At 40.3% G+C, this 26506-nt stretch overlaps 1 protein-coding gene across 15 annotated transcripts in view; it reads left to right on the forward strand.

The window, feature by feature from the left end:
- AMBRA1 (autophagy and beclin 1 regulator 1) overlaps nt 1–26506 on the forward strand; it is a 201555-nt gene that overhangs the window by 137251 nt on the left and 37798 nt on the right. For all 15 annotated transcript variants that reach the window (XM_054524385.1, XM_024255435.2, XM_024255436.3 and 12 more), the window contains one exon: nt 18572–18682. In XM_054524385.1, coding sequence (XP_054380360.1) covers nt 18572–18682 — 111 coding nt within the window. The remainder of the gene's footprint in view (nt 1–18571; nt 18683–26506) is intronic.

The following is a 26506-nucleotide window of genomic DNA, read 5'->3' on the forward strand; positions in this document are numbered from 1 at the left end:
ACCAAAATACATTTTAATCTCCTTTGTCAGATATCTCTTGTAAAAGCTAGAAATTTGCCACAGGCCTTTCTCAGACATTTATCTAACCTGACATTAAAATTATGAGGGATGAAGGGGATTTTAGTAAACATTGACTAGGGCAGGGAGGAAGAAGTCTAGATAGTGGGGGGCAGTATGAGACTTAAAATTAAGTCTTTCTTGTTTTCAGGGTAAGATGTTATATGGCATCAAGATGGCATTGAAGAGAAATGCTTGGGCCTGGGCATGTGTTTGCATGTTTCATCTGTGCAGACAGACTGTTCCTAGTTTGAACTCAGGAATCCCTCCCATGGCTTTAGAGTCTCTGCCTTTGTGGGGTACAAAGTTTATGTGACCATATGTCACTCAATAGCTGCCTGCAGAATGGTTTCACCAGTGCAGTAGCTCAGGCTTTACATGGTATGAACTTGATTCATCAAGACTCAGGACATGTTTCTGTGGGCATAATCTTTTGTGTCAGGAATTCCAAATAAACAGAATGTAGACTTTCTGCCTGCCTCTGGAATTTAGTGGGACTCCACATCCCCAAGTGTTTAACTTTAGCCAATTATGACCTCCCCCATACTATGTTGGTCAAGGCTTAAGATTGTGGGAAAGCACGTAAATGTTCTTTCCTTTGTGTTCCCAGTTGTTTGCTTTCGTTTGCTTCCTTCCTTCCTATTGTGAGAAATTTTAAAAATACTTGCAAACATATGCCCAGAAATTTTAAAGTAGTATCTATATAGGCGTATATATGACATGCATTTGTGCTTCCACAACCAAAATTTAATAGTTATTGACATTTTGCCCTATTTGCCTCAACAAATTGAGTTGTTTTGCCCCATTTGTCTCAACAAGTTTATTGTATTTTATTTTTCGAGTCAGGGTCTTCCTCTGTCACCCAGGCTGGAGTGCAATAGCAGGATCACAGCTCACTGCAGCCTTGACTTTCCAGGCTCAAGAGATCCTCCCACCTCAGCCTCCTAAATAGCTGGGACTATAGGCGTGTACCATCATGCTTGGCTAATTTTTTAATTTTTTGTAGCAATAAGGTGTCATTAGATTGCTGAGGCTGGTCTCGAGCTCCTGAGCTCAAGGGATCCTCCCGCCTCAGCCTCCCAAAGTGATGGGATTGTAAGTGTGCACCACCACTCCTGGCCCTAATTGTTTTTTATTTAATTAATTAATTAATTTATTTTTGAGATGTGGTCTCACTGTGTTGCCCAGATGGGCCTTGCATTCCTGGCCTCCAGCGATCTTCCCACCCTGGCCACTCAAAGTGTTGGGATTACAGGTGTGAGCCACCGTGCCTGGCCTCCCAACAGATTTTTGAAAATGAAACATTTCAAATAAAGTTGAAGTTCCTTTGACCCCTTTGATTATCTTTCCCACTTCACAGAGAGGCATCTGCTCTTATGACTTTGGTTTATATAGTTGTACTTTATCTTTTATAGCTTAATATGTTAGTAAAATATTGTTTTGTATTTTAAGAGTTGTGTTTATGCCGGGTGCGGTGGCTCACGCCTGTAATCCCAGCACTTTGGGAGGCTTAGGTGGGCGGATCACGAGGTTAGGAGATCGAGACCATCCTGGCTGACACGGTAAAACCCTGTCTCTACTAAAAATACAAAAAAAATTAGCCGGGCATGGTGGCGGGCGCCTGTAGTCCCAGCTATTTGGGATGAGGCAGGAGAATGGTGGGAACCCGGGAGGCGGAGCTTGCAGTGAGCCGAGACTGCACCACTGCGCTCCAGCCTGGGCAACAGAGCAAGACTCCATCTCAAAAAAAGAAAAAGAGTTGTGTTTATATAAATGGGGTCGTATGCATATGGATCATCATATAACTTTTAAAATTCAGTTTTATAAGTCCATGTTGATATAGTTTGATTGATTTGATTTATTTCTGTTGTTACATAGTATTCTAATAGTCATTCATATGTCTTGTTGTCTGTTCCCGATTGATGAACATTTAACTTTCTAGATTTTTCACTCTTATAATGTGCCCTGAAATCCTGTACACATGTGGTGTTTTCTCTAAGATGTTTACACAGAGATGAAATTGTTCTGGCTCATCTTCAGTTATATAGCACAGATTTTTTGGCTACTAAAGCTATAACACTCTTACTTCTTAAACATGTAAAAGGCATCTCAGGGTATTATTCTGACTGGCACTCAGTGAAAAGAGGGAACCTGAGGCTCCTGAACTTCACTGGTAAATCCAAGACCAAGGAGTTTTTCTGAAGTCCTTCAACTCTTTAGCTTCATGGAATAAGTAAATGTACGTGTCAAATACAATGGAGATTAAATAGTAAAATGTATATATTTTTTACTTCTCTGTGGTATTCCAGGTTGTGTGTGTGTGTGTGTGTGTGTGTGTGTGTGTGTATATATTTTTTTTTTTTTTCTTTTTGGGTGGGAGATGGAGTCTTGCTCTGTTGTCCAGGCTGGAGTGCAGTGGCGTGATCTCAGCTCATTGCAACCTCCACCTCCCAGGTCCTAGCAATTCTCCTGCCTCAGCCTCCCAAGTAGCTGGGATTACAGGCACATGCCACCATGCCCGGCTACTTTTTGTATTTTTAGTAGAGACGGGGTTTCACCATGTTGGCCAGGCTGGTCTTGAACTGCAGACCTCAGGTGATCCACTTGCGTCGGTCTCCCAATCTAGGATATAAATTTTTTATTAAGTTGTTATAAATATAAGTGTCAGTGTCTTTGACCCCCTTTTAAAATTTATGAAGTAATATAGTTTCACTGTAAATAATTCAAGTAATACCAAAATATATACAGTAAAATGTTCAAATTTCTCTTCCCACTCTTCCAACCCCATTCCCCAAAGTTTGATTGGTTTGTAACATCTTTCCAAGTTTTTTTCTATGTGTAATCAAAAACATATGTATATTTATACATCCGTATAGTTTTCATCATTTTATTTTGTAGTGGGGATGGGATCATACAGAACAATATCCAGGATTTCTGTCTGTGTATCTAGATCTGCTTTATTCTTAGTAGTGGCTGCGTGGTGTTCCATGGTGTAGTTAAACATAATTTGGTCACCTATTTTCTTCCCGATGGATGTTTAAATTTATTTATAATGAAAGACAAACTCTTCTTGCAAAATGTAGTTGCTTTGTCCTGTTCCTGGATGTATATACCATACTAAAAACTCCTTTAAATTATGATTTGGTTCTGTATAATTCAGCCAGTCCCTCTAATACGCATAGGTAGTAAAAGCCATCTAGGACCTGTTATGTCACTTGCAGAAGGAGCAGTTTCTAAGGCCAATGGTGACATTCCTTGTGTATTTCATGTTTATGGATGGGAATATTCTAAACCCATGGCTGGACAGTATCTAAAATGTGAGGGGCTGGGCATGGTGGCTCAAGCTTTTAGTCCCAGCTACTCAAGTGGCTGAAGTGGAAGGATCACTTGAGGTCATGAATTCAAGGCTGTAGTGAGCTATGATCATGCCACAGCACTCCAGCCTGGGCGACAGAGCAAGATCTTGTCTCTTAAAAAATTAAAAACTTAAAAAATATTATATGAAGGAAAAGTTGATCTCTTCTCTCAAGGAGTTCACCATCTCAAGAAGAAGGAAAAATCACACAGTACCAATGGAAAATCGATGGCTCATTGTACACAGAGACAAAAACACTTGAACTCAGAGGAAACTTTATGTACTTGTAGTCAGGTAACCTAACAGATGACAAAGTTTTGTGTTATGAAAAACAGCTAATAGTGTGTAGGCAGGGATTTCTCTCTAATTCAGGAAAGCTTCTGGGAGGAGGTGGGGTTTTAAACAGGCTTCAAGACTGAAAAGGCTCATCTGGATGGCTGTGTTCCAGGTGCGTCCTTTTAGCAGCGTCACAATATATGGCTTGCTAATATTGCTTTTCCACTGTGTGCCTGGCGTTAATGTTTGAACACTGGATTTTAATTAGAAGCTATTTCAAATTAGCTATCTTTTTATGACAAGTGCTGTTCTCCTCAGATTCTACAGCATATGCCTGGTTCTGGGGACTTCTCAAGTTTCAGAGCAGTTTATGCTGTGAAACAGACCCATTCACCATGCTCTCTCCCACTTATTTTTGCTCCTAATTTTCCATTAGTGGGTTCCTGCACTTCAGAACAAGGGTCTGAAATCTTTTTTCCATTTTAGGATCTAAAGGAAAACAGCATGACTGGGCCAGTAGGGCAGAATGTCTTTTTTTTTTTTTTTTTTTTTTTTTTTGCAGCGGAGTCTTGCCCTGTCGCGCAGGCTGGAGTGCAGTGGCGCAATCTCGATTCACTGCAACCTCCACCTCCCTCCCCGGCTCAAGCGATTTTCATGCCTCAGCCTCCTAAGTAGCTGGGATTATAGACATGCGCCACCACACCTGGTTCATTTTTCGTATTTTTAGTAGAGGCGGGGTTTTACTATGTTGGCCAGGCTGGTCTCGAACTCCTGACCTCAGGTGATCTGCCTGCCTTGGCCTCCCAAAGTGCTGGGATTATAGGCGTGAGCCACTGCACCTGGCCTAGCCCGTCTTCTTATAAGTAACCGTCACCACCAAATCCATTAAGAATCACTAATATTTTAACCTTACTCAAAAAAGCCTCAGTTCCATTACAGTAACCAAGTCAGCCAGATGCTTTACCTTGATGCCACAAATCTCAAAATTAACATTTTCCTTGAACCTAGTTGTGGAACACCCTCAAGATTGTCAACCGTTAAATTTTTCCCCTCTTCCAAGGTGAATGTGAAGTTGGACTGAGTGTTGTATTTAGGAGTCCATTTTCCAATCTAACCTCACCTTTGTCCTCCAAGTTCTGTGGGCTTTGTTAGCCCTTGGAGCTTAGCCTCTCTTGTCGCTGGGTAATGGTAATGTGGCAGTGATTGCAGTGGACTGACACCATGCTGTCCTTAGCCTGAGTGAAGCAGGCTTTGAATTAGAGGGTTCAACAGGCTTGGGAGCTCTTCACCTTTCTTCACTGGGAGCAGGCCTGTCCTCTTTCTTGCATGTTGGCCCCAGCTGACTTAGCTGTAATACTGTACCCTGAAATGTACAGGTGCTGATTTGACAGGAGCTTTTCACCCTTTAGAAGCTGGGCCCCCTAATGTGAATGTAGGCTCATAGAGCAATAATTCACGTGTAGGTGGCCTGTAAGGAAAGTTTTAACAAAAGAGTTGGTTAAGAAGCTGATTTATTTTCTTGCTTTAACTCTCTTGTCATGTGCTGAGTGGGGGCGGAAGAGGAGGGGAGGGTGGGGACTGGTGCTGCTGAAAGCATTTATCTTCATTTCTGCCATCTCCCAGTGTTTATTACCCTGTGATCGACAGATGAGGAAAGCTGCCAGTCAAACCCACGTTCAGCACATTTCCATTTCCCTTCATTGCAGATTTTAGGCTTTTGAAATCTGCATCCTCTTTGCAGCAATAAAGGTCGTTTCCCTCCTGCTGCTGACAAGCCCAAGACCCTCTGGTCCAATTCCACTCGCTTGTGCTTCCACCAAACAATAAAAGCTGCGGGAGTCTCAGCAATTTAAGACAAGTGATTGGTGAGAGCCATTTAGTGTTTGAGTCAGTCGCTCTCTTTATCTTTCTCTCTCAGCTTTTTCTCCCTCACTCCTTTTCCCTACCTTCACCCCTCTCTTTGCCCATTCTTGTGCTGCTGAGGCGCCCCCTTAAGCAGCTGCATTGCATAATGATGAGAGGCTGACAGTTTTCCTGGCTTCACCTAGGGACCCACCTAAGCCAGTGTCCTCTGTTGCTGGGATTAAGTATTGGCAGTGTCAGGTTGTGAGGAATGTATTAGTGGAGGTAGAGTAATTCTTAATACTCTTATCCACCTGCATGTCTTTTGTCAGAGGTAGAGGCTTTGAGGAAATCCCTGCCTGGTGGGAGCGAATGCTAGATGTTTGTGTTTTTCCTTAACACTACGTTTTTTGGAATACTGTTCCTAGTAATCTTTCAGTAGCATGTGTTCTTGTGAGCTTATTTGTTTTTGTCTTAAATAATGTTTGTGGGTGGAATAAAGGTAATGATACCCATTTCTTTGAAAATGGATGTTCTGCTTTCATAATTACTTGTCCCAATTACATCATTAGTGTAAATGCAGGTAATTGCTTCATTAGGACATATGTATTGAAGGAGGGAGGGCAAGTCTACAGCATGGTGATAAAAACAGGCCTCATCCTCTTTCTCTACCCACACAGGAGCATCTCAGCTTGACTTCAGGGATCCAGGAGCCACCAGCCACCCTGTAAACAGCCCAGATTAATCCTGGGTTTCAGTGTGATGGGAGGAAGGAAGGACGACATAGTAAAGAGCAACTTACTCACTTTCTTTGGGGTGGTAACTCATTGCTGAACTCTGGATGGCACTGGTGCATTCAAGGCAATGTGATTGAATCATTGGGGATTACTGAATTAGGGAGAAAAGTATTGTTATGGAAGCTGTATGCTTTCTGAGGCTCACCAGGCCTGATGGCATGAGCCCTATCCTCTGTTTGAGTTATTTGACTGGCTTTTTAAGGGAGTCTCCATTCTCATTCTGGCCATGACAGATCAAGAGGTTATATTCTCCCATCAGACCTAACTACTTTCCTGTAGAGTTGAATATTATTCTGATTTTATGCCATGTCTGTGAATGTCTTTGTGTGCACACTACCTAGTTATGCATCTCCTCTTTCAAAGCACGTTAAAAGATGATATCAATAGTATATGATTCTGCTTATATGAGGCTATCTAAAATAGTCAAATTCATAGAAAGTAGAATGGTGGTGACCAGGGACTGGGGAGAGAGGGAAAGAGAATTGTTTAACGAGTAGAGCTTGAGATTTGTTACATACATACAGTTCTACTGAACTGTACACTTAAATATGGTTAAGATGGTAAACTTTTATGTTGTATTCTTTTTAGCACAATTAAAAAAAAAGAAAAAGAAAAACTAGGCTGGGTGCAGTGGCTTATGCCCGTAATCCCAGCAATTTGGGAGGCCAAGGCAGGAGAATCATTTGAGGCCAGAAGTTTAAGACCAGCCTGGGTAAATACTGAGATCCCATATCTACAAAAACAAATTTTTTTTTAATTAGCTGGGTGCGGGGTGGCATACACTTGTGGTCCCAGCTACTTGGGAGGCTCAGTTAGGAGAATCACTTGAGCCCAGAAGGTTGAGGCTGCAGTAAGCTGTGGTCATGCCACTGCACTCCAACCTGGGCATCACAGCAAGAACCCATTTCCATCTCAAAAAAAAAAAAAAAAAAGCTAATACCAGATTCCTTGTTCACTTACTACTTACTCCAGATAAGAAGTCTCTATCTATCTACTGCTGTGTCTTTAATGAATATCAGGTTAATTTCTCTTTCTTTTTTTAATATTTATTTTATTTATTTATTTATTTATTTATTTATTTATTTATTTTTTTGACACGGAGTCCCGCTCTGTTGCCCAGGCTGGAGTGCAGTGGTGATTCTCAGCTCACTGCAAGCTCCGCCTCTCCGGCTCACACCATTCTCCTGCCTCAGCCTCCTGAGTAGCTGGGACTGCAGGTGCCCGCCACCATGCCCAGAGAATTTTTTTTCTTTTTTTTTTTTTGTATTTTTAGTGGAGACGGGGTTTCACTGTGTTAGCCAGGATGGTCTCAATCTCCTGACCTCGTGATCCACCCGCCTCGGCCTCCCAAAGTGCTGGGATTACAGGCGTGAGCCACCGCACCCGGCCAATTTCTCTTTTTTTTTTTTGACCTGTTGTAAACCTTACCCTGCTGTGGTCATGTAATCCTGGTTTGAATTGTTTTGAGAAAATTTTTTATGAAGCTGTGATACATAGGAATATTTCACAGTTTGCCAGGCATGATGGCTCACGCCTGTAATCTCAGCACTTTGAGAGGCCAAGGTAGGAGGATCACTTGAGCCCAGGAGTTTGAGATCAGCTAGGGCAACACAGCAAGACCCCGTCTCTAAAAATTAAAAAAAAATTTAATAGGTATTTCTTTTCCTTTCCTCATACACTGTATTCCAGGCCTTGCTATTTTTCTTGTTGAATTCTCAGACTATCATTTGCTTTATTGGCCTGATCCAGTGCCTTTGGCCTCAATAGTATCTTTTTCAGGTCTGCCCCTAAAGTTCATGATTTGCATGTGGACTAATATTATCCTTCTTCTTTGGAGCCTTTAGGAGTTTATTGGACAATAAAATTATGTTGATTTGGGGGCCTAATTCCTACAAATAAGACATGTAACCATTGAAGTCTGTATTTACAAAATATTTACCCTTTAATTCATGTTAAATATATTGCAAACTTGTTTAATGATTAATCTCAGCATCAGATTAAATGACTGGTAGAGTAGTTATTAAACTGCCTAAATATGATAGACCAAATGCCTTAGTCAGAACATTTCCTATGCCAGAATTATAGACAGCCACGTGGTGCTTTTTTGGGATTTTATTTTTGTGGTTTGCAGAAAATGATGTTCCCTAATACTCTTCATATCTTTTGGCCTCAGAAAAAAGTGAAGACTCTATTTCAGCTATAGAGATAATACATTCAGAATTGGTCTTTGAAGCCCTACTTTTTCTTTACAATGGAAATAATTCTATTAATCTCAAGTCCTTTTATGATTGCTGGTTTTCCACACAGTATATTTTCTATAAAATAAAAACTACTATTTAATTCTCTTATGAACCTATGGTTCAGTTATAAACATATAATAGAATATTATTCAGTCATAAAAAGGAATGAAGCCAGGCAGAGTGGCTCGTGCCTGTAATCCCAGCTACTAGGGATGCTGAGGTGGGTGGATTGCTTGAGCCCAGGAGTTCAAGGCTGCAGTGAGCTGTGATTGCACCACTGCATTCCAGCCTGGGTGATAGAATGAGACCTTGTCTGTTTGGGGAAAAAAAAAAAAAAGTGAAGTACTGAAACATGCAATAAGCATGGATAAACTTTGAAAATGTTATGCTGAGTGAAAGAAGCCAGACACAGAAGGCCACTTACCATATGATTTCATTATATGAAATGTCCAGGAGAAGCAATTAGTGATTGCCTAGGGCCAGGGCAGGAGTGGGACAGAGTAAAAGGGAGTGACTGTTAATGGGTACGGTATTTAGGGGAGATGAAAATGCCTGAAATTAGACAGTAATGATGGTGGTTGTAAAATTTATTTGCTGATGATTACACAACTGTGTGGATATGCTAATAACCTTGAATTGTATACTTTAAAATAGGTGAATTGTAAGTTATATCACAGTAAAGCTATAATTTTAAACAGACAGACACACATACACATTTGGGCATTTTTCTCAATGTCAGAATCATAAATGAGAACTCAGAGAAACTTGGGACACTTCTAAGCATGGGAGAAGTCTTCTTATTTGTCATCAGGGACTCTTTCCAGATACCAGGCTATCGGATACATTGACTATGATTTTAGATTAGATTAAATGATGATTAGAGTGAGTGTGACTGAGTACTTAGTTATACCCCCTTCTTAGGACAGATTTTAAGACTGCATTTGAATGAAGCTTTCTGGAAAGAAGATTAAGTGTTCTTCCTAGGATGCCATTCAGATATACTTAGAAAGGGAAGATGGTTTCTATGTTTAAATAATTATTTAAACATAGACTTGCTCTGAGAATTATTTTTCATAAACAGAAGCCAGTGTATTTATTTACAGAGAGCTCAGATAATCCATAAGAGAAAAGTTAAAGTAACCAAAGCTAGGTAGGGTAGCATGTGCCTGTTGTCCTAGTTACTGGGAAGTCTGAGGCAGGAGGATCACTTAAGGGCCAGGAGTTCAAGGCAAGCCTGGGCAACATAGTGAGGCCCCATCTAAAAAACAAACAACAACAACAACAACAACAAACCTTAAAATACCAAAGGTTTTTAAAATGTGCATAAGATACTAGTAGACCATCTAAAAGATACACAGTGAGCTGGTAAACAAATGAAAAGATGTTCACCGATACTCTTAATTATTAAGGAAATGAAATGGATCCAAAAAATAGGATTACCATTTTTCACTTCACAAATTGATAGACATTTATTTGAATAGTGTTTTCTTAATAACAGCATTATTGAGATATGATTCACCTACCATACAGGCCACCTATTTAAAGTATACATTTCAATGGCTTTTAGTAAATAGAGTTGTGCAGTCATCACCTCTATCTAGATATTTCATATCATTTTTATCACCTCCTAAAAAACCCCATACACATCAGCAGTCACTTCCCCTTTCCTTCTCTCACATCCCTCCAGCCCGAAGCAACTGTCAATCTGTTTGAAAAGTTGATAAGTTGTTCAGTTGGACCTGCCCTGGGCTTTCTAGTCTCAGCTCTCTTCCAGCTCAGCTGGTCAGGAGAGCTGAGACTAGAAAGCCCAGGGCAGGTTCATGTAACAACCAAGCAGAAAGGTAGTAATTGTGTCTCCAGGATGATGAGCGTTTACATCCCCAACCCCATTCTTATTTCATCTTCCCAGCAGCAACACAGTCAGAGATGGCCATTCTGAATTACAAAGTCTCAAGTTAAACAGATTTTTCAGGACTGAAATGTAATTTAATCATTTCCTTCTTTGCAACTTGCCCTTTTTTACCCTCCCCGAATTAGCTTTTCTGATGGATTTGCTAATGATTCCCATTGTTCAGTATCTTCACTGAACTGTTGAATCATACTTTTCATTTCCCTTCTCCTAGAACAAATCTTAGAGAGAAGCTGTGAAGCTGTTTTGAAAAAAGATTCCCAATTCTTTCCAAGCAGCAGAAGAGAAGTTTCTGAGAGAAGCAAAGGTAGAGAGATGCACAGAGGCTATTAGGCTTGTCAGAGCTCACCTATCATGTGACTGTGATGATTATTATGATTTTATCCCTAGACACATTCCGGGAGCTCTGGCCTACAAGTTGAAGACCTGACTCTGGAATGAGACTTGGCAGCTTGGTTTTTGCCATTGTTGTTGGCTGATAGTTAGCCAGGATCACTGGATTTAAGCTTCTTTTCTTCCTTGTTTTGTCTGTCATCAGAATAATCTTTATTTCTTCTTTTGCTCTAAGCCTCAATGAAAGGAATTTCTGTGGTTATGTGATAGATATGAACTATCATGACTAGTATTGTCCTTATGAACAGCTGCTGTTCCGACTGTCTCCTAGAATGTGAATGGAAGTCATGGCCCCTCTCTCTTTTTCAGGTTTATTAAAAGTTGAGTGGAAAGTACAGACAGTTCCCATATACTCCCTCCCCTTACACCCACAGGCTTCCCCACTCTCCACACCAGTGTGGTACATTTGCTGCAGTTGATGAACCAACGTAGACACATCAGTATCACTCAAAGTACGTGTTTACATTAGGGTTCACGCTTGGTGTTGTAAATTTCACTGGTTTTGGCAAATGTATGTGCCATGTATCCAACATTGTAGTAACATACAAAATAACTTTACTGCTTAAAAAATCTCCTTGTGGCTGTACATGGTGGCTCATGCCTATAATCCCAATACTTTGGGAGGCCAAGGCAGGTGGATCTCTTGAGTTCAGGAGGTGGAGACAAGCCTGGGCAACATGGTGAAACCCCATCTCTACAAAAAATACAAAAAAAATTAGCTGGTCATGGTGGCACACACCTGTAGCCCCAGCTACTCGGGAGGCTGAGGTGGGAGGATCATCTGAGCCCAGAAAATTGAGGCTTCCGTGAGCCGTGATTGCACCACTGCACTCCAGCCTGGGCAATGGAGTGAGACCCTCTCTCAAGAAAAGAAAAAAAAAAAAAAATCTTGTGCTCACCTGTTCATCTCTCCCTCCCTGCAAACCAACCCCTACCAACTACCCATCTTTTTTCTGTCTCTATAACTTTTCCTTTTCCAGAATCTCATACAGTTGGAATCCTATAGTATGTAGCCTTTGACTTCTTTCATTTAGTAACATGCACTTAAGGTTCCTCCATGTCTTTTTGTGGCTTGATAGCTCATTTCTTTTAGCACGAATAATATTCCATTGTATAGATGGGCCACAGTTTATCCATTCATCTCTTGAATGAAGAACATCTTGGTTGCTTCCAAGTTTTGGCAATTATGAATAAATAAATAAAGCTGCTATAAATATCCATGTGTAGGTGTTTGTGTGGACATTAGTTTTTTTTTTGAGACAGAGTCTCGCTCTGTTGCCCAGGCTGGAGTGCAGTGGCATGATCTCAGCTCACTGCAAGCTCCACCTACCATGTTCAAGCGATTCTCCTGCTTCAGCCTCCTGAATAGCTGGGATTACAGATGTGCGCCACCACACCCGGCTAATTTTTGTATTTTTAGTAGAGATGGGCTTTCATTATGTTGGTCAGGCTGATCTTAAACTCCTGACCTCGTGATCCGCCTGCCTCGGCCTCCCAAAGTGCTGGGATTACAGGTGTGAGCCACCGCGCCCAGCCTATATTAAGTCTTGAAGTCGGGTTGTGTCTATCCTCCAATTTTGTGTTTTCCTTCCATATTGTGTTGGCTATTCTGGGTCTTTTGCCTTTTCATATAAACTTTAGAATCAGATTGTTAATATTCACAAAATAATTCAGGATTTTGATTGGGATTGTGTTGAATCTATAGATCCAGCTGAGAAGAATTGACATTGTAACAGTATTGAGCCTTCCTATTCATGAACATGGAATATCTTGATAATTTAGTTTTATCCTTTGTGATGTCTTTCATCAGTTTCGTAGCTTTCCTCCTGTAGACCTTGTACATATTTTGTTAGATTTATACCTGTTTTTTATTTTTTTGATGCTAATGTAAGTGGTGGTGTATTTTTAATTTCAAGTTCCAGTCATTCATTTGTTCATTGCTGCAATGTAGGAAAGCAGTTGACCTTGTATCTTGAAACCTTGCTATAATTATTGAATAGTTACTGGAGTTTTTTTGTTGATTCTTTGGGATTAGACAATGATGTCATCTGGCAACAAACAGATTTCTTCCAATCTGTATACCTTTTATTTACTTTGTTTTGAGGTGGTGGGGGGTTCTGATTGCATTAGCTAGGACTTCAATATGATGTTGAAAAGTATTGGTAAGAGGGGGCTTCCTTGCCTTGTTCCTGATCTCAGGGGGAAAGTATCTAGTTTCTCACCATTGAGTATGATGTTAGTTGCAGGTATTTCATATTTCTGTTTTCTGGAAGAGACATTAGAGAACTGGTACAATTTCTTCCTTAAATGTTCAGTAGAATTTAGTGAAACCATCTGGGCCCAGTTCTTTCTGTTTTAGGAGATTATTAATGATTGCTTCAATTTAATAGATATAGGCCTATTTAGATTATTTGTCTCTTGTGTAAATTGTAATATACTGTGTCTTTCAAGGAGAGTTAGTCCATTGCATGTAGGTTTTCAAATTTGTAGGCATATGGTTGTTCATAGTATTCCCTTATTATCCTTTTGGTGTCCATGGGATCAGTAGTGATGGCCCCCCCTTTCTTTTCTGGTATTAGTAATTTGTATCTTCTCTCTTTTTTCGTAGTTGGCCTACCTAGATGTTTGTTTATTGATCTTTCAAAGTTTTTGGTTTTATTGATTTTTCTCTATAGGTGATTTCCTATTTTCAATTTCATTGGTTTCTGCTCATTTTTTTCTTCTGCTTACTTTGGGTTGAATTTGCTCTTTTTCTTCTTTCTTATGGTAGGTGCTTAAATTACAGATTTTAGATCTTTCGTCTTTTCTTATACATGCATTCAATGCTATAAATTTCCCTCTAAGCACTGCTTTCACTACATTTCATGAATTTTGAGAAGTCATGTTTTCATTTTCATTTAATCCAAAATATTTTTAAATCTCTCTTGAGACATATTCTTTGAGCCATGTGTTGTTTAGAAATGTATTGTTTAATCTGTCGTTTTATAGGATTTTCCAGTTATCTTTTTATTACGGATTTCTAGTTTATTTCTCTTGTAGTCTGCAAGCATAATATGTATTATTCCTTTTCTTTTGTATTTGTTACATTGCGTTTTGTGGCCCAGAAGGTGGTCTATCTTGGCCTGGGCTGTTTTCAAGGAGAAAGTTGCCAAATAGTATAGGGCCTAGACAGTTTATTTTAATCTTCAGATTAAACACTTCTGTCTCTTGGCCCTGGCACACTATTTGGGCCATTCTCTTAGCAAGGACATCTCTCTATAAGCTGTCTGTTGATGCTGATGTAAGTAGTAGTGTAACTGTAGATGAAATACACACAGAGATTGGAGTAGATGACAGATATAACTTTAAAGGCCATTTATTAGACACTTAGTATTTGCCATCACTATTTATTTATGTATTTATATACAAGATGGTCTGGCTGTGTCACCCAGGCTGTAACTGTAGATGAAATACACACAGAGATTGGAGTAGATGACAGACATAATTTTAAAGGCCATTTATTATGCACTTAGTATTTGCCATCACTGTGTCTGTCTGTCTGTCTGTCTGTCTGTCTGTCTATCTATCTATCTATCTATCTCTCTATCTATCTCTCTATCTCTCTATCTACAAGATGGTCTGGCTCTGCAACCCAGGCTGTAGTGCAGTGGTGCAATCTCAGCTCACCGCAACCTCCACCTTCCAGACTCAGGCTACCCCACCTCAGTCTCCTGGGTAGCTGAGACTACAGGTACATGCCACCACACCTGGCTAATTTTTGTGTTTTGTGTTTTTGGGTTTTTTGAGACAGAATCTTGCTCTGTTGCCCAGGCTGTAGTGTGGTGGTGCAATCTCATCTCATTGCAACCTCCTTCTCCTGGTTTCAAGCAATTCTCATGCCTCAGCATCCCAAGTAACTGGGACTACAGACACACACCACTATGCCTGGGCTAATTTTTGTATTTTTAGTAGAGGTAGGGTTTCACCATGTTGGTCAGGCTGGTCTCAAACTCCTGACCTCAAGTGATCCGCCTACCTTGGCCTCACAAAGTGCTGGGATTACAGGTGTGAGCCACTGTGCCCGGCCTTTTTTTTTTTTTTTTTTGCGATAGAGTCTCACTCTGTCCAGGCTGGTCACAAATTCCTGGGCTCGAGTGATCTGCCCGCCTTGGCCTCCCAAAGTGCTGGGATTATGGGCGTGAGCCACCACGCCCAACCACTTTTTATTTATTGTCTCAGTAAGTTCTTCCAACAATCCTGTAAGTTGTAGGTACTATTATACCCTTTTCTACAGATAAGGAAACTGAGGTTCAGAGAGATTAATTTATACAAAGTCACACTATAGTAGATAATGACAGGAAGTGTCAAAATCTGGTCCAATTGATTGTGAAACCTGTATTCTCAAAACAAAAAACAAGCTGTAAGATCCCATTGGCAGATATGGAAAATTGAAGTTGTAATGCTGTGCCTTGGATTAGTTTCTTTCCATGACTATAACAGCATCACTTGTTAGCAGCAGACATTCTAGTAGTGGTGCTAAGAGCACCTAGCCTGGAGTTAAAATGTAGGATATGTTTATCTAGCTTAGCATTTCTCAACTAGGAATGATTTTTATCCCCAGGGGACATTTGGCAATGTCTGAGACATTTTTGGTTGTCTCAACTATGTGGAGCGGGGTGCTACTGGCATCTAGTGGGTAGAGGCCAGGGATGCTAAATGTTCTGCAATGCACAAGACTCTTCACACAAAGAATTATCTGTCCTAAAATTTCAATAGTGCAGAGGTTGAGAAACTCTGAGTCTAGCTTGTTCCGTTCTGTCATTACTACATGGGAGAACCTTGAAACCTTAGAAATCCATCAACAGTCTCTCAGGATTTGGTTTCTGAGGCTAAGTGCCTCGTATGTAAATACTTTCTAGCTCAGTCCATTAACCCCCTCTGGCATGCCTTCATCTTAGTGGCCAGAGGCCTACTAAATGGTTGGGGTTGTTTTAATAACATCAGGCTTTTTCTCCCTGTTGTTTCCAAGAGACAGGCTCGGTTGGCCTACAATTCTTGCAGAAAAGAACCTGCTAACAGTACTCTAATCTGTTACTGGCATCTTTAGCTCCCTAATCTGTATTTATATGACCAAAAAAAATGACTCTCCTTGGTGCCAGGCTTCATTCCTCCTCAGCACCCTGGCACCATTGGCAGAGAGCACCTCCCCAGTCTCTTCCACATAGTGGCAACCCTACATGTTGATTTTATGGCACAGCTGTGCTCCAGACAACGTTTCTTGAGACATGGACAGTACAGGATGCCTCTGGAGCCGGGATTTGGGAGTCTTAATCATTTGTGTTCCCATTTGCAGATCCACAGTACTCAAAAAGCATCTGGTATTATTCCTTAACTGTTTTCCTGTTTGTGGTTCTTATCCCTTCCCCCAGAATAAGCTCTTAAAATATGAAGTTTGTTTTTTCAATTTATTTTCTACCCTCTGTTAGCAACTAGCATTTTGTTCATCATGTACTGAGAAAATCAACTTACCTTCTACCGTTTGGGGTTGTTAAAAGCTGGAGAAAATGATAAGGAACTAAAGTAATTTGAGAGAGACTAGTGGTCAAAGAGGGGTGTCAACCATCTTGATAAGCAAGCCCAGGAAACAATTCAGAAACTCAGTGGAATTCAGCCTGGATCAGAATTAAATGGAATAATTCCTTCCGGGGAAGTGGTAGACCTTGTAACTAAAGAATGATTTTCATTATCAAAGAGGCATAGAAAAATCAAGAAAGTTCCTTTTAATAAAGTCCTTCAGGTATCTTACCCTCCTCATGACCCAGAGGTTCAGCAAAAGTCAGATATAATTATTAAAGGGGAATTTTCTGTGAAGGTTAAAGCAAGGGTATGTATTTACCTCATCTGAATGATATGCCACAGGGACCTCCAATAGAGATTTGAGGTCAGTGGACTCACTGACAGCACACCCCCAAATGCTGTCGTTCTCAGGTCTCGGGGAGAGCATGACTGGGCCTATGTCTTTGAATTTGCAAGATTTTAAAGGATGTCTTGTTTTGGGGGTATTCATTTATCTAGAGCAGTTTGTTTTAGCCTTTATTCCATTATTGTCCTCCTGAGGAACCTTTTTAGACATGTTTTCCCTACTTGTCTCTCCTCCCATGAAATTTTAATATCACAGATACAATGTGTATCTATTTATATACTCTGATGCTTTGGAGGGGAACAAATGATTACACTAAGTTTTTTTTTTTTTTTTTTTTTTTCGCCCCTTTGAACCAATTTTTACCCCCATGGGGATATTTCCCATGTTGAGAATGCATGATCTAGAAGTATCATCATTTTGGAAATGAACTGTTATTTGTACTTTTCCTTACAAATTGAAAATGGGACAAAGACAAGACTATCAATAAATTAATGCTGAAAATTAGTCTTCTGACACAGTGGCCAGCAGCAACTGGAAGAGTGCAGAGAGTACTTTTCTCATATTTCTTGGCTTGTATGAAGGTTTTCTCTTTGAACCATCTCTTGATCATTTGGGGAAAGAAAGGGAAACACCAGGAGTAGCAGTGCAATAAATGCCTCTCTCTAAAAGAAAAAAAATACAGTTCACAAGATGCTTTTGCAGTGATGTGCAGAGGAGGAAGACTAGGAGATACTGAAGAATCTGGGTATGAAATTGTCCATTTTTCCAAGGCTGGTAAACTCTAACAAGTTCAGTTTTTCAAAGTAGCCTTTGATTTACAGCTGAGAATACCATTTAGGTTATCTAGCATACAAGAATGTTCTATTCTCCCAACAGGGTTTGACTCTGTCTGATCAGAAGGAGGGTGGTTGTGTATGAAATGCACCTCAGAAGGAGGAGGAGGAAATGACATGTTCATGTAAATGAAATACAACTGCAAATTAAAGTGTCACCCTGTTAAAAAAATCCATTTTTTATTTAATTGGTTACCAAGGAAAAAAATGTCATACAGAAGAATATATCTCAGAGAAAGTTAAACCCTGAGATGTTACAAGCAAATGTGGATTCAAGGAGGTTCTTAGGGGGTAGGTATTATAAAAGATGGCCTTAATAAAAATATTCTGATGCTACAAAGCGAGGCTCATAAATTTTTATTGTGTTACGTGCCAGGGGTCCAGAAGAGATGAATGAATATTACCTTATTTGTTTTTTACTGTCTGTTTCTATCCAATCAGCTGTATAGTAGCTGCCTCTTCCCTGGAGGAAGCCTGTTTTTGAGATGCCCTATTAGGAAGAAAGTGATAAAGGAGGAGATACTTTGTCTGAAAGAGTGCTGCTTACTATCAGGATGTCCAGTGACTGAAATGCTACTGGCTTTTCTGTGTTAATGGTGTCTTCCCATTTTTTTCATTTTTCTTTTCTCACATTTTTGTGAAAATTCACCTGTCTCTTTTAGATGTTGATCCTACCAGACCATGTATATACAGTACCTGCCACGTTGTTGGCACTAAGTAAATGTTAAGTAACAATGGGAAGGACTGATGAATGGGATTATATTTCCACATTGAATTGTTCCCTGACAAACATGCCTGGTTTTTCTTTGAGACAAAGACTTGCCAGATGGGACTCATTAGCTTTCTTTAGCCATAGTCTAGTTTTTCCTCTTCTCTCCCCGCTACTAATCCCAGTATTGTTTTATGTTTTGCAGTGGAAACGTGGATAAATAATATAATGTGCTGTCTTTGACTTCTTCCTCATAAGGGGCAGTGATCGGTGATGGACAGTCTGCTGTGGCCAGTAACATTGCCAATACTACCTACCGGCTCCAGTGGTGGGACTTCACCAAGTTTGACCTCCCTGAAATCAGTAATGGTAAGTCAATGTCAAATGGGGGTATCAGTGGAAGGGTTATATTTGCTGGTGAGCCAGAACTCAAAAATTCATGGAGCACTGGGTTTTTCGTCATCCTATTGAGCAGTTGTTGTCTACATGCCATTTCTGCACCTCTTCTGTAACTTTTCTTTTCAGGTCCATTAACCAGATATCAACCATACCGTACACTTAAGTCTATTAAGATCTGGATTAATCGAGTTTAATTAACATCACTGTAGTCTTTCCTAAAGGGTCACAAGGTTTAGCTCTCGGATCCTACACTCCCTTCTCTTTCTCTTCTTTTCAGTTCCACCTAAACTTTAGGTTTTGGCCAGTGAACTACTAGTCCGCAAACTCTTCAGAGCAGAGAAATCTTTGTTTTTGTGTCTACTTCAGTACCTTACATTGTTTGCTGCTGAGGTTGGGTGCAAGACATGTTTGCTGAATTGCTTAATTGAGAGTTACAGGCTGGGCGCGGTGGGTCATGCCTGTAATCCCAGCACTTTGGGAGGCCAAGGCAGGCGGATCACTTGAGGTCAGGAGTTCAAGACCAGCCTGGCCAACATGGTAAAACCCTGTCTCTACTAAAAATACAAAAATTAGCTAGGCATGGTGGCATGCACCTATAATCCCATAGGGCTTAGTTGTTCATATCTGAAGCTGACATTTTTCTATCTTGTCTGTGTGATATTATAAGACTTTGCCAGTTGCCTTAAAATAATGAAGATATTCTATGTCTGTGGCATTTCCTGATATGCCAGTCTTCATATCTTTATTCATCTCAATGGTATGGTTGATATCTGATTTACAAACATGACTGTTTCAGTTTCCTTGCTTCTAGTGAAGTCTGCAGTCCACATCCCAGTTGTTCTATTGGAATCACATTTTAAACCTCTCATTTCACTTTCTACCTCGTGAAGGGCTCTCTCTCGCACATTTCTGAGAGTGATGGTCCAGCCTCTGCTTGACTGCTTCTGATGATAGACCACACTGACAAGGTGGCCTGACCATCACTGCTAGATTTGTGTTAAAATATTCTTTCGGCCAGGTGTAGCAGCTCACACCTGTAATCTCAGCACTTTAGGAGGCTGAGTTGGGAGGATCATGTGATCCCAGGAGTTCAAGACCAGCCTGGCCAACATGATAAAACCTCGTCTCTACTAAAAATACAAAAATTAGCTGAGTGTGGTGGCGCATGCCTGTTTTCCCAGCTACTCGGGTGGCTGAGGCACAAGAATTGCTCGAACCTGTGTGGCAGAGGTTGCAGTGAGCCAAGATCACATCCCTACACTCCAGTCTGAGTGACAGAGTGACACCCTATCTCCAAAAAAAACACACAATTAATTGAGCATGGTGGCGTACACCTATAGTCCCAGCTACTTGGAAGGCTGAGGTGGGAGGATCACCTGAGCCCAGGAGGTCGAGGCTGCTGTGAGCCAAGATCACACCACTGCACTCCAGCCTTGGCAACAAAGCAAGACCCTCTCAAAAAAAAAAAAAAAGGTTTGTTTTTTTTTTGTTTTTTTTTTTCAATAAGCCACCATTTCCCTTGTCAGTTTCTCCCATTGGTCCTACTTCTGTCTCTGAACTTCCATAGTATAAATCTCATAATGCTTCTTTCAAGTGACAGTCCTCTGACTATTTAAACTAAGCTGCCATTTTCCATTAAATCTTTGTTGAAAGGTCAAACCTCCTTAGATTCCTTTCACTGATTTCCAAATCCTTGACAGTTCTGCTCCTCTTTCCTTTTAACTTTCAGTGGAGGAGGGCAGAAAAGAATAGAAAACTCTAGATGTGAGCTGTCGAATACATAGTACAGTGGTGCTTCAGACACTATTAGCTTACCTTATGGTTTCAGCAGTTTTTTCAGAAGCCACTCTTGAATTTTTAGTCACTTAAAATTTCTTGATAATTGTTAATAAACCAAGACTCAACCTTCCTGTACTTGTACAGCTTGATCTTTTTTTTTCTGAAACAGAATCTTGCTCTGTCACCAGGCTGGAGTGTAGTCGAGTGATCTCGGCTCGCTGCAATCTCCGTGCTCCCAGGTTCAAGCGATTCTCCTGCCTCAGCCTCCCAAGTAACTGGGACTACAGGCACACGCTGCCACACCCAGCTAATTTTTGTATTTTTAGTAGAGACGGGGTTTCGCCATATTGGCCAGGCTGGTCTCGAACTCCTGACCTCAGGCGATCCACCCACCTTGGCCTCCCAAAGTGCTGGGATTACAGGCATGAGCCCAGCTTATCTTTTAATAACGAAAACAGATTTGTATTTGTTTCTATTCAATTTTTTCTGTCAACTGTAGTTTCTTTTTCCTGCCTCTCATCATCTATTTGAACTTTGTTTTAGTCCTTCTTTCTCAATATTCCATTGTCTACTAATTCAATAAACATGCTTTTCTGTCTTCTTTCAGATTGTTAGCAAAAAGTAGTGAATCAGGCAGGGCATTGCACCAAGCCTTGTAGTACGTTACTGTGTACTTCCTCTGTGTTGATTTTGGTTTATGAATTAGCACTCTGGGCTTGGTCGTTCATATCTGAGGCTGACATTTTTCTATCTTGTCTGTATGATATTATAAGACTTTGCCAGTTGCCTTAAAATAATGAAGATATTCTCTGTCTGTGGCATTTCCTGATATGCCAGTCTTGGTATCTTTATTGGACAAGGAAAATCAGTTTAATTTTTCATGTCCTGTCTCAATGAAACTTCAGCAGCAACCATCCATTTCTAAGTGCTTATAGGCCACATGTCCAGTAATTCATTCTTTAACTCTGCTGGAAATTAACCACAATCCACCTTTTCCCTTATTGAAAATGAAGTTTGCTTCTTCATTTCTAGCTTTCTGTTGCATAATTTATTTAAAGTTGGCCATAATTTATTTAAAATTATTTTGTTTTGTTATTTTGTCACTTTGTTTCTTTAATTGTCATCTGAAATTGATATTACTGTTCAAAAATTTAAAAAATATAAAAGATTAATAGAGTAAGAAGCCTCCCAATCCTACCACTCCTCCTCACATGTAACCACTGTTAGCAGTTCCTTATGTATCTTTTCAGAAATATTATATGTATATACAAGCAAATGCAAATTTGTTTTTCTGCCTTTTGTTTAACCCAAATGATAGCATGCTGTATGTACTCGTCTGTACTTTCTGCACTTTTTCTTTACAGTATAGCTCAGTGTTCTTTTTCATGTCAGTATATAAAGAGCTTATTTGTTCTTTTTTATGACTGCCTAGTATTCCATTGTATGAATGTACCATAATTTTCTAACTAGTCTACTATTAAAGGACCTTTAGGTCATTTTCAATCTTTTACTCTACAAACTGTGCTGCAGTTTATCATTTTGCACATGGGCAGGTATATCTCTAGGATACATTTCTAGAAATGGAATTGCAGGGGGGGAAGAGTGTGTAGTTATTGCCATACCACACTCTATACAGCTCGTGCCAAATTATTATTCTACTTGGAGTTCATGAGAGTGCCTGATTTCATAAACTCTTGCTGATAGAATGTACTATCAAATTTTTGGATATTTGCAAATCTGATATGTGAAAAAAAAAAAAAGTAGTATGTGGGCATTTTAAGTTTGTATTTTTTATGTTACAAACAAGATTGCATGCCTCTTCATATACACAGCCATTTGTGTTCCCTTCTCTTGACCTGTCCATGTGCTTTACCAATTTTTCTGTTGTGTTACTGGTCTTTTCCTTAGCAGTTTTACAGGAATTCTTTATAAATCAGAAAATTAACTTATAATAGGAGTTTCCTACTTGTCATTCGAGTTTTGACTTTGCTGAAGGTTATTTTTGTCATAGAACTTATTTTAAGGAGTCAAAATTATACAACTTTCCTTTTATGGTTCCTTGGTTTTGTGTCATCATTAGGGAGATCATTTAGAACTTTTATATTTTAGTTTTTTAATAGTTAAGTCTTTGATTCACTAGGAAATTTAGTCCCAAATAATCAAAGTATGATCCAATTTCTCCCCCATATGGCTACTCACTTGTCCCAACTAATTAATAATCCATTTGTCTCCATTTATTTGGGATGTCATCTTCATCATACTATTAATTTCTTTTCTGTATTTAGATATATTTCTGGACTCTCTGTTCTGTTCTAGTGATCTGTCTGATTATTCATTTGAAAGTTCCACGTGAGTTTAATCTTTGAGGTTTTATGTTTTATTTTACTTATTATTATTTTTAGACACAGGGTCTCGCTCTGTTGCCCAGGCTGGAGTACAATGGTGCGATCATATCTCACTATGACCTCAAACTCCTGAGCTCAAATGATCCTCCTGCCTCAGCCTTCCAAGTAACTCGGCCTACAGGCACATGCCACCATATCTGGCTGATTTTTAAAATTTTTTTTATAGAGATGAGATCTTGCTGTGTTGCCCAGGCTGGTCTCGAGCTCCTGACCTCAAGTGATTATCCTGCCTTGGCCTCCGGTAGTACTGGGATTACAGGTGTGAGCCCAGCCTGATTCTGTGTTTTACTGATGCGTTCAGCAACCACCAAGTTGATTTATGTGAATTGCATTTAACCTTTTCCTGGAGTTAGGCTGAAGATCTTGCCACCTGCTTCTCTCACTTGAGATTTGAGATTAGTGTTTAGAAGTTTATGAATAAGGCCTCGTGCATAAATAATTTTGAAATTGCTTTCCTGAAAAAAGTGGCACATTAGATTCACTGTGATTTTTAAGAGTGAACTCTTACTGGGTGAATGGAATTGGGCACTAGGCTGTCCTGTCAGAATAGGCCTTAAGAAACCCGGCGGATGAGTGGTGTGGGGCAGGCGATACCACATGGGATATAGTGCCTTGAGGGAGTGTTTATGGGTCATCTGGAGTTCTGTACAGGCCTTATTCTGAAATCCAAGGGGCTCAGAGATAGCCAAGAGGAAATTTTTCTGCTGATTTAACCCCCCTTGGGTTTTCCAAATCGGTATCTAATGCATTTGCAAAAGCACTGCAACTGCTCATCGCTCCCATGGCCTCATCTGGCCAGCCAGCAATAGGCTACAAATCGATCTTTGTACAAGGTGTTTGTTTATAATTTATGGAGCTGATAGGAAGGCAGAGCCATCTGCTCCTCCAGGCATCAGTATTTCTAACCCCTCCCATTCCCTGCTAGGGCATTTTCACTTGGAAATCATTTCTAATTGGGAGGAGATTACATTGCAGAGTCTGGAACATGGCTTCCTGCTGTCTCCTGCATTGTTTTTTCTCCCTCCGGAGCTGCCCCCTGAAGTTCTTGAGCAGTTTTGATTTGAAAATCCTTTCTGTCCTAATCTTTATTTCCATTCTTCTCTGCCCAGCTAAATACCCCATGATTTTTTCCAATATGTGTTTTGCCTTTAAGTGAAAGCCAGTTGTTGGAGATACATCTCCAAGACTAAAGATTATTTGACGAGGTAGCATTTCTCGGGTGTAGTCCCAGTCCCGCAACATCAGAGACACCTGGGAATTTGTTAGAAATGCAAATTCTCAGGCCCCATCCCAGCATTCTGTGTTTTAATACGCCCTTCTGATGATTTTGATACGTGTTAAAGTTTGTGTACTGCTGGGGTCACACAAGGTATGGAGCACCACAAATACTTCTAATGGTGTGTAAGCTATAGCCGGTGTCTTCGGCTATATTTCACTTCTCCCTTTTCTCTCTACCTTATGTTATTGTTGAATCCAAAAAGGATGAGTTAGTTGTTCTTTATCATTAGTACATTACTTTCCTGTGGCCTAAATAAACAAGTAATTGAGATCCAAGAAATCTCTTCCTGTATGAATTAACTCATCAAAATTTCAGCCTTACCAGAGGAAGCTGCACAAGTGAATGGAAGCAGTGACACTTATTGTAACTGAACATTTCCTTTTCCACATGTGAAATTAATAGACAACAAACAGCAAATGTGAGAATGAAATTGTAAACAGAACCCAGTGCAATGGAGCTATCAAATCACTCTATGCCTACCACATCCCATTAGGGTAGAAGTGAAACCCCAGATCATGAGCTGCAAAATTTCTGAAACTGAATATGCTACCGGAGAAGCTGTTACAATTTTCAGCATTCTCTTTTCGTTTGTCCTTTGCGTATCTCTGTGAGCTCATTGCAGTAGCCAGGAAGAGTTATGAAGTTGGGTGGAGTCAGGGGAGAGGGCAGAATTTGGGAGACAGCTATTGACTTGGAATCATCATCATGTAATTCAAACGCAAGCACAGTGGCCTGGATTTGAGGCTGACGGAATGCTTTTTGTCCATATGCCCAGTTTTTAAGGGGTTTTAGAGCCAAGCTTTCCAGAAGAAGGAAAACCTTACTTGTACTCTCCTCTGCACCCCTTGTCTCCGTAAGCAGTTAAATGCTTTTTTGTGTGTTGGTGATGAGTTTTGAGGGTTACTATAGCCTTCTAGATGTTTGACCAAAATAAACGTTAACACACGAGCTGGATCTATGTAACAGCAAGATAGGAAAGTCTATTTTGATAATATACCCAACAGACATTTTCGCGACATTAAATGTAGATAAAATGGTAACTGTTCAAAGCTGTCTTAAAGCCCATAGAGTCCCATCTCCTTTCCTATTTAGGTTCATGTACTACTTAATATTTATGATTTCTTTATTTTCTTTCTCTCCCTGCTTTTGGTAGTTAGAGTGTAAATTGTTAGTTTCTTTTTATTTTTCTGAGCATTGTCAGCCTCAGAGTTAGAAAACCAAGATGGTCTCACTTCTGAAACTTCTCCTACTTCCTTTGGTTCTATATCCCCAGCTGGATTCATGTGTTGATCCAGAAAAGGAGAGAGATATTGCCATGTTTTTTTTGTTTTTGTTTTTGTTTTGGCAAAGGGCTTGGGACCCTGAGTAGTAAGTAGCAGACGGTCCCAGTGCTAACTAGATAAATGTAGCCTTACAGGCTAGACCAGATGGTGGGTTGGGAGTTGAGCAGTAGAAAGGCCTAATGGTGATAGCAGTGAGTATTTGGATATCATTATTTTATTAGTTAGCAAACAGAACGATCCTTGTGGTCCCTCTTCGGTTTTATGCATAATGTTGCTGTAGGTGTCAGCCCCCGAGTTGGCACAATAGCCTAATCAATGTGTTCTGCTGCCTTTTTTGATATACACTGTCATCTCATTAGCAACACACAGGGAAAGGAGAACAAATAGAGTTTCACCAATCACTCTTAAGTATCAGATCGCATAAGCCTGGGGGCCTCTGAAAGAGCAATTCCTTGTTTTGTTTTCCTTGAGGTAATTTCCTAGGGAAACTTGCCCTTGACTTTTTTTGGATTACTGCAGTAGATCACCTTGACTCTGGCGAGGGCAGCTGAGCTTGGCTTTTAAAAAATCACCACAGTGCCTCTGACAGTGGACATCTTCAAATAAGAGAAACAGTAAAAAGTTTTTTTGCTTGAGGTATATTTAAATGAGACAAAGCCCTGATGAGCTTGGTCTGTTTGAATGTGTTATGCTGTTCTGCCTGGGCCCATGATGTGGGCACTCTTGTTCTGTGCTCACATCAAGGGTAAGCCACTTCTTCCTGGCAGGGAATCACACAGTGGGACTCAGAGAGGGATTCAAATGAAAACCGAAACAAGGCCTATAGGCACAGTGCCAGTTAACATCTCATCGGTCCTGTTGTGTGGAGTGGATGCTTCTCACCAACAGACATTCATCCACCCTCAGATCTTGCCACCTTACCAGGCTGAGCCTGCTGCCTGCCTGACCCTGCAGATTGTTCTCAGGAACTGCTAAGTGCAGACTAGGGCTGCCATGGACATTGGCATAGAGCATAGTGGGAAATGAAAAGAGCCCTGGCCATCCAGCC

The sequence above is a fragment of the Pongo abelii genome, chromosome 9 (genome assembly GCF_028885655.2).
Source record: "Pongo abelii isolate AG06213 chromosome 9, NHGRI_mPonAbe1-v2.0_pri, whole genome shotgun sequence".
Lineage (NCBI taxonomy): Eukaryota > Metazoa > Chordata > Mammalia > Primates > Hominidae > Pongo > Pongo abelii.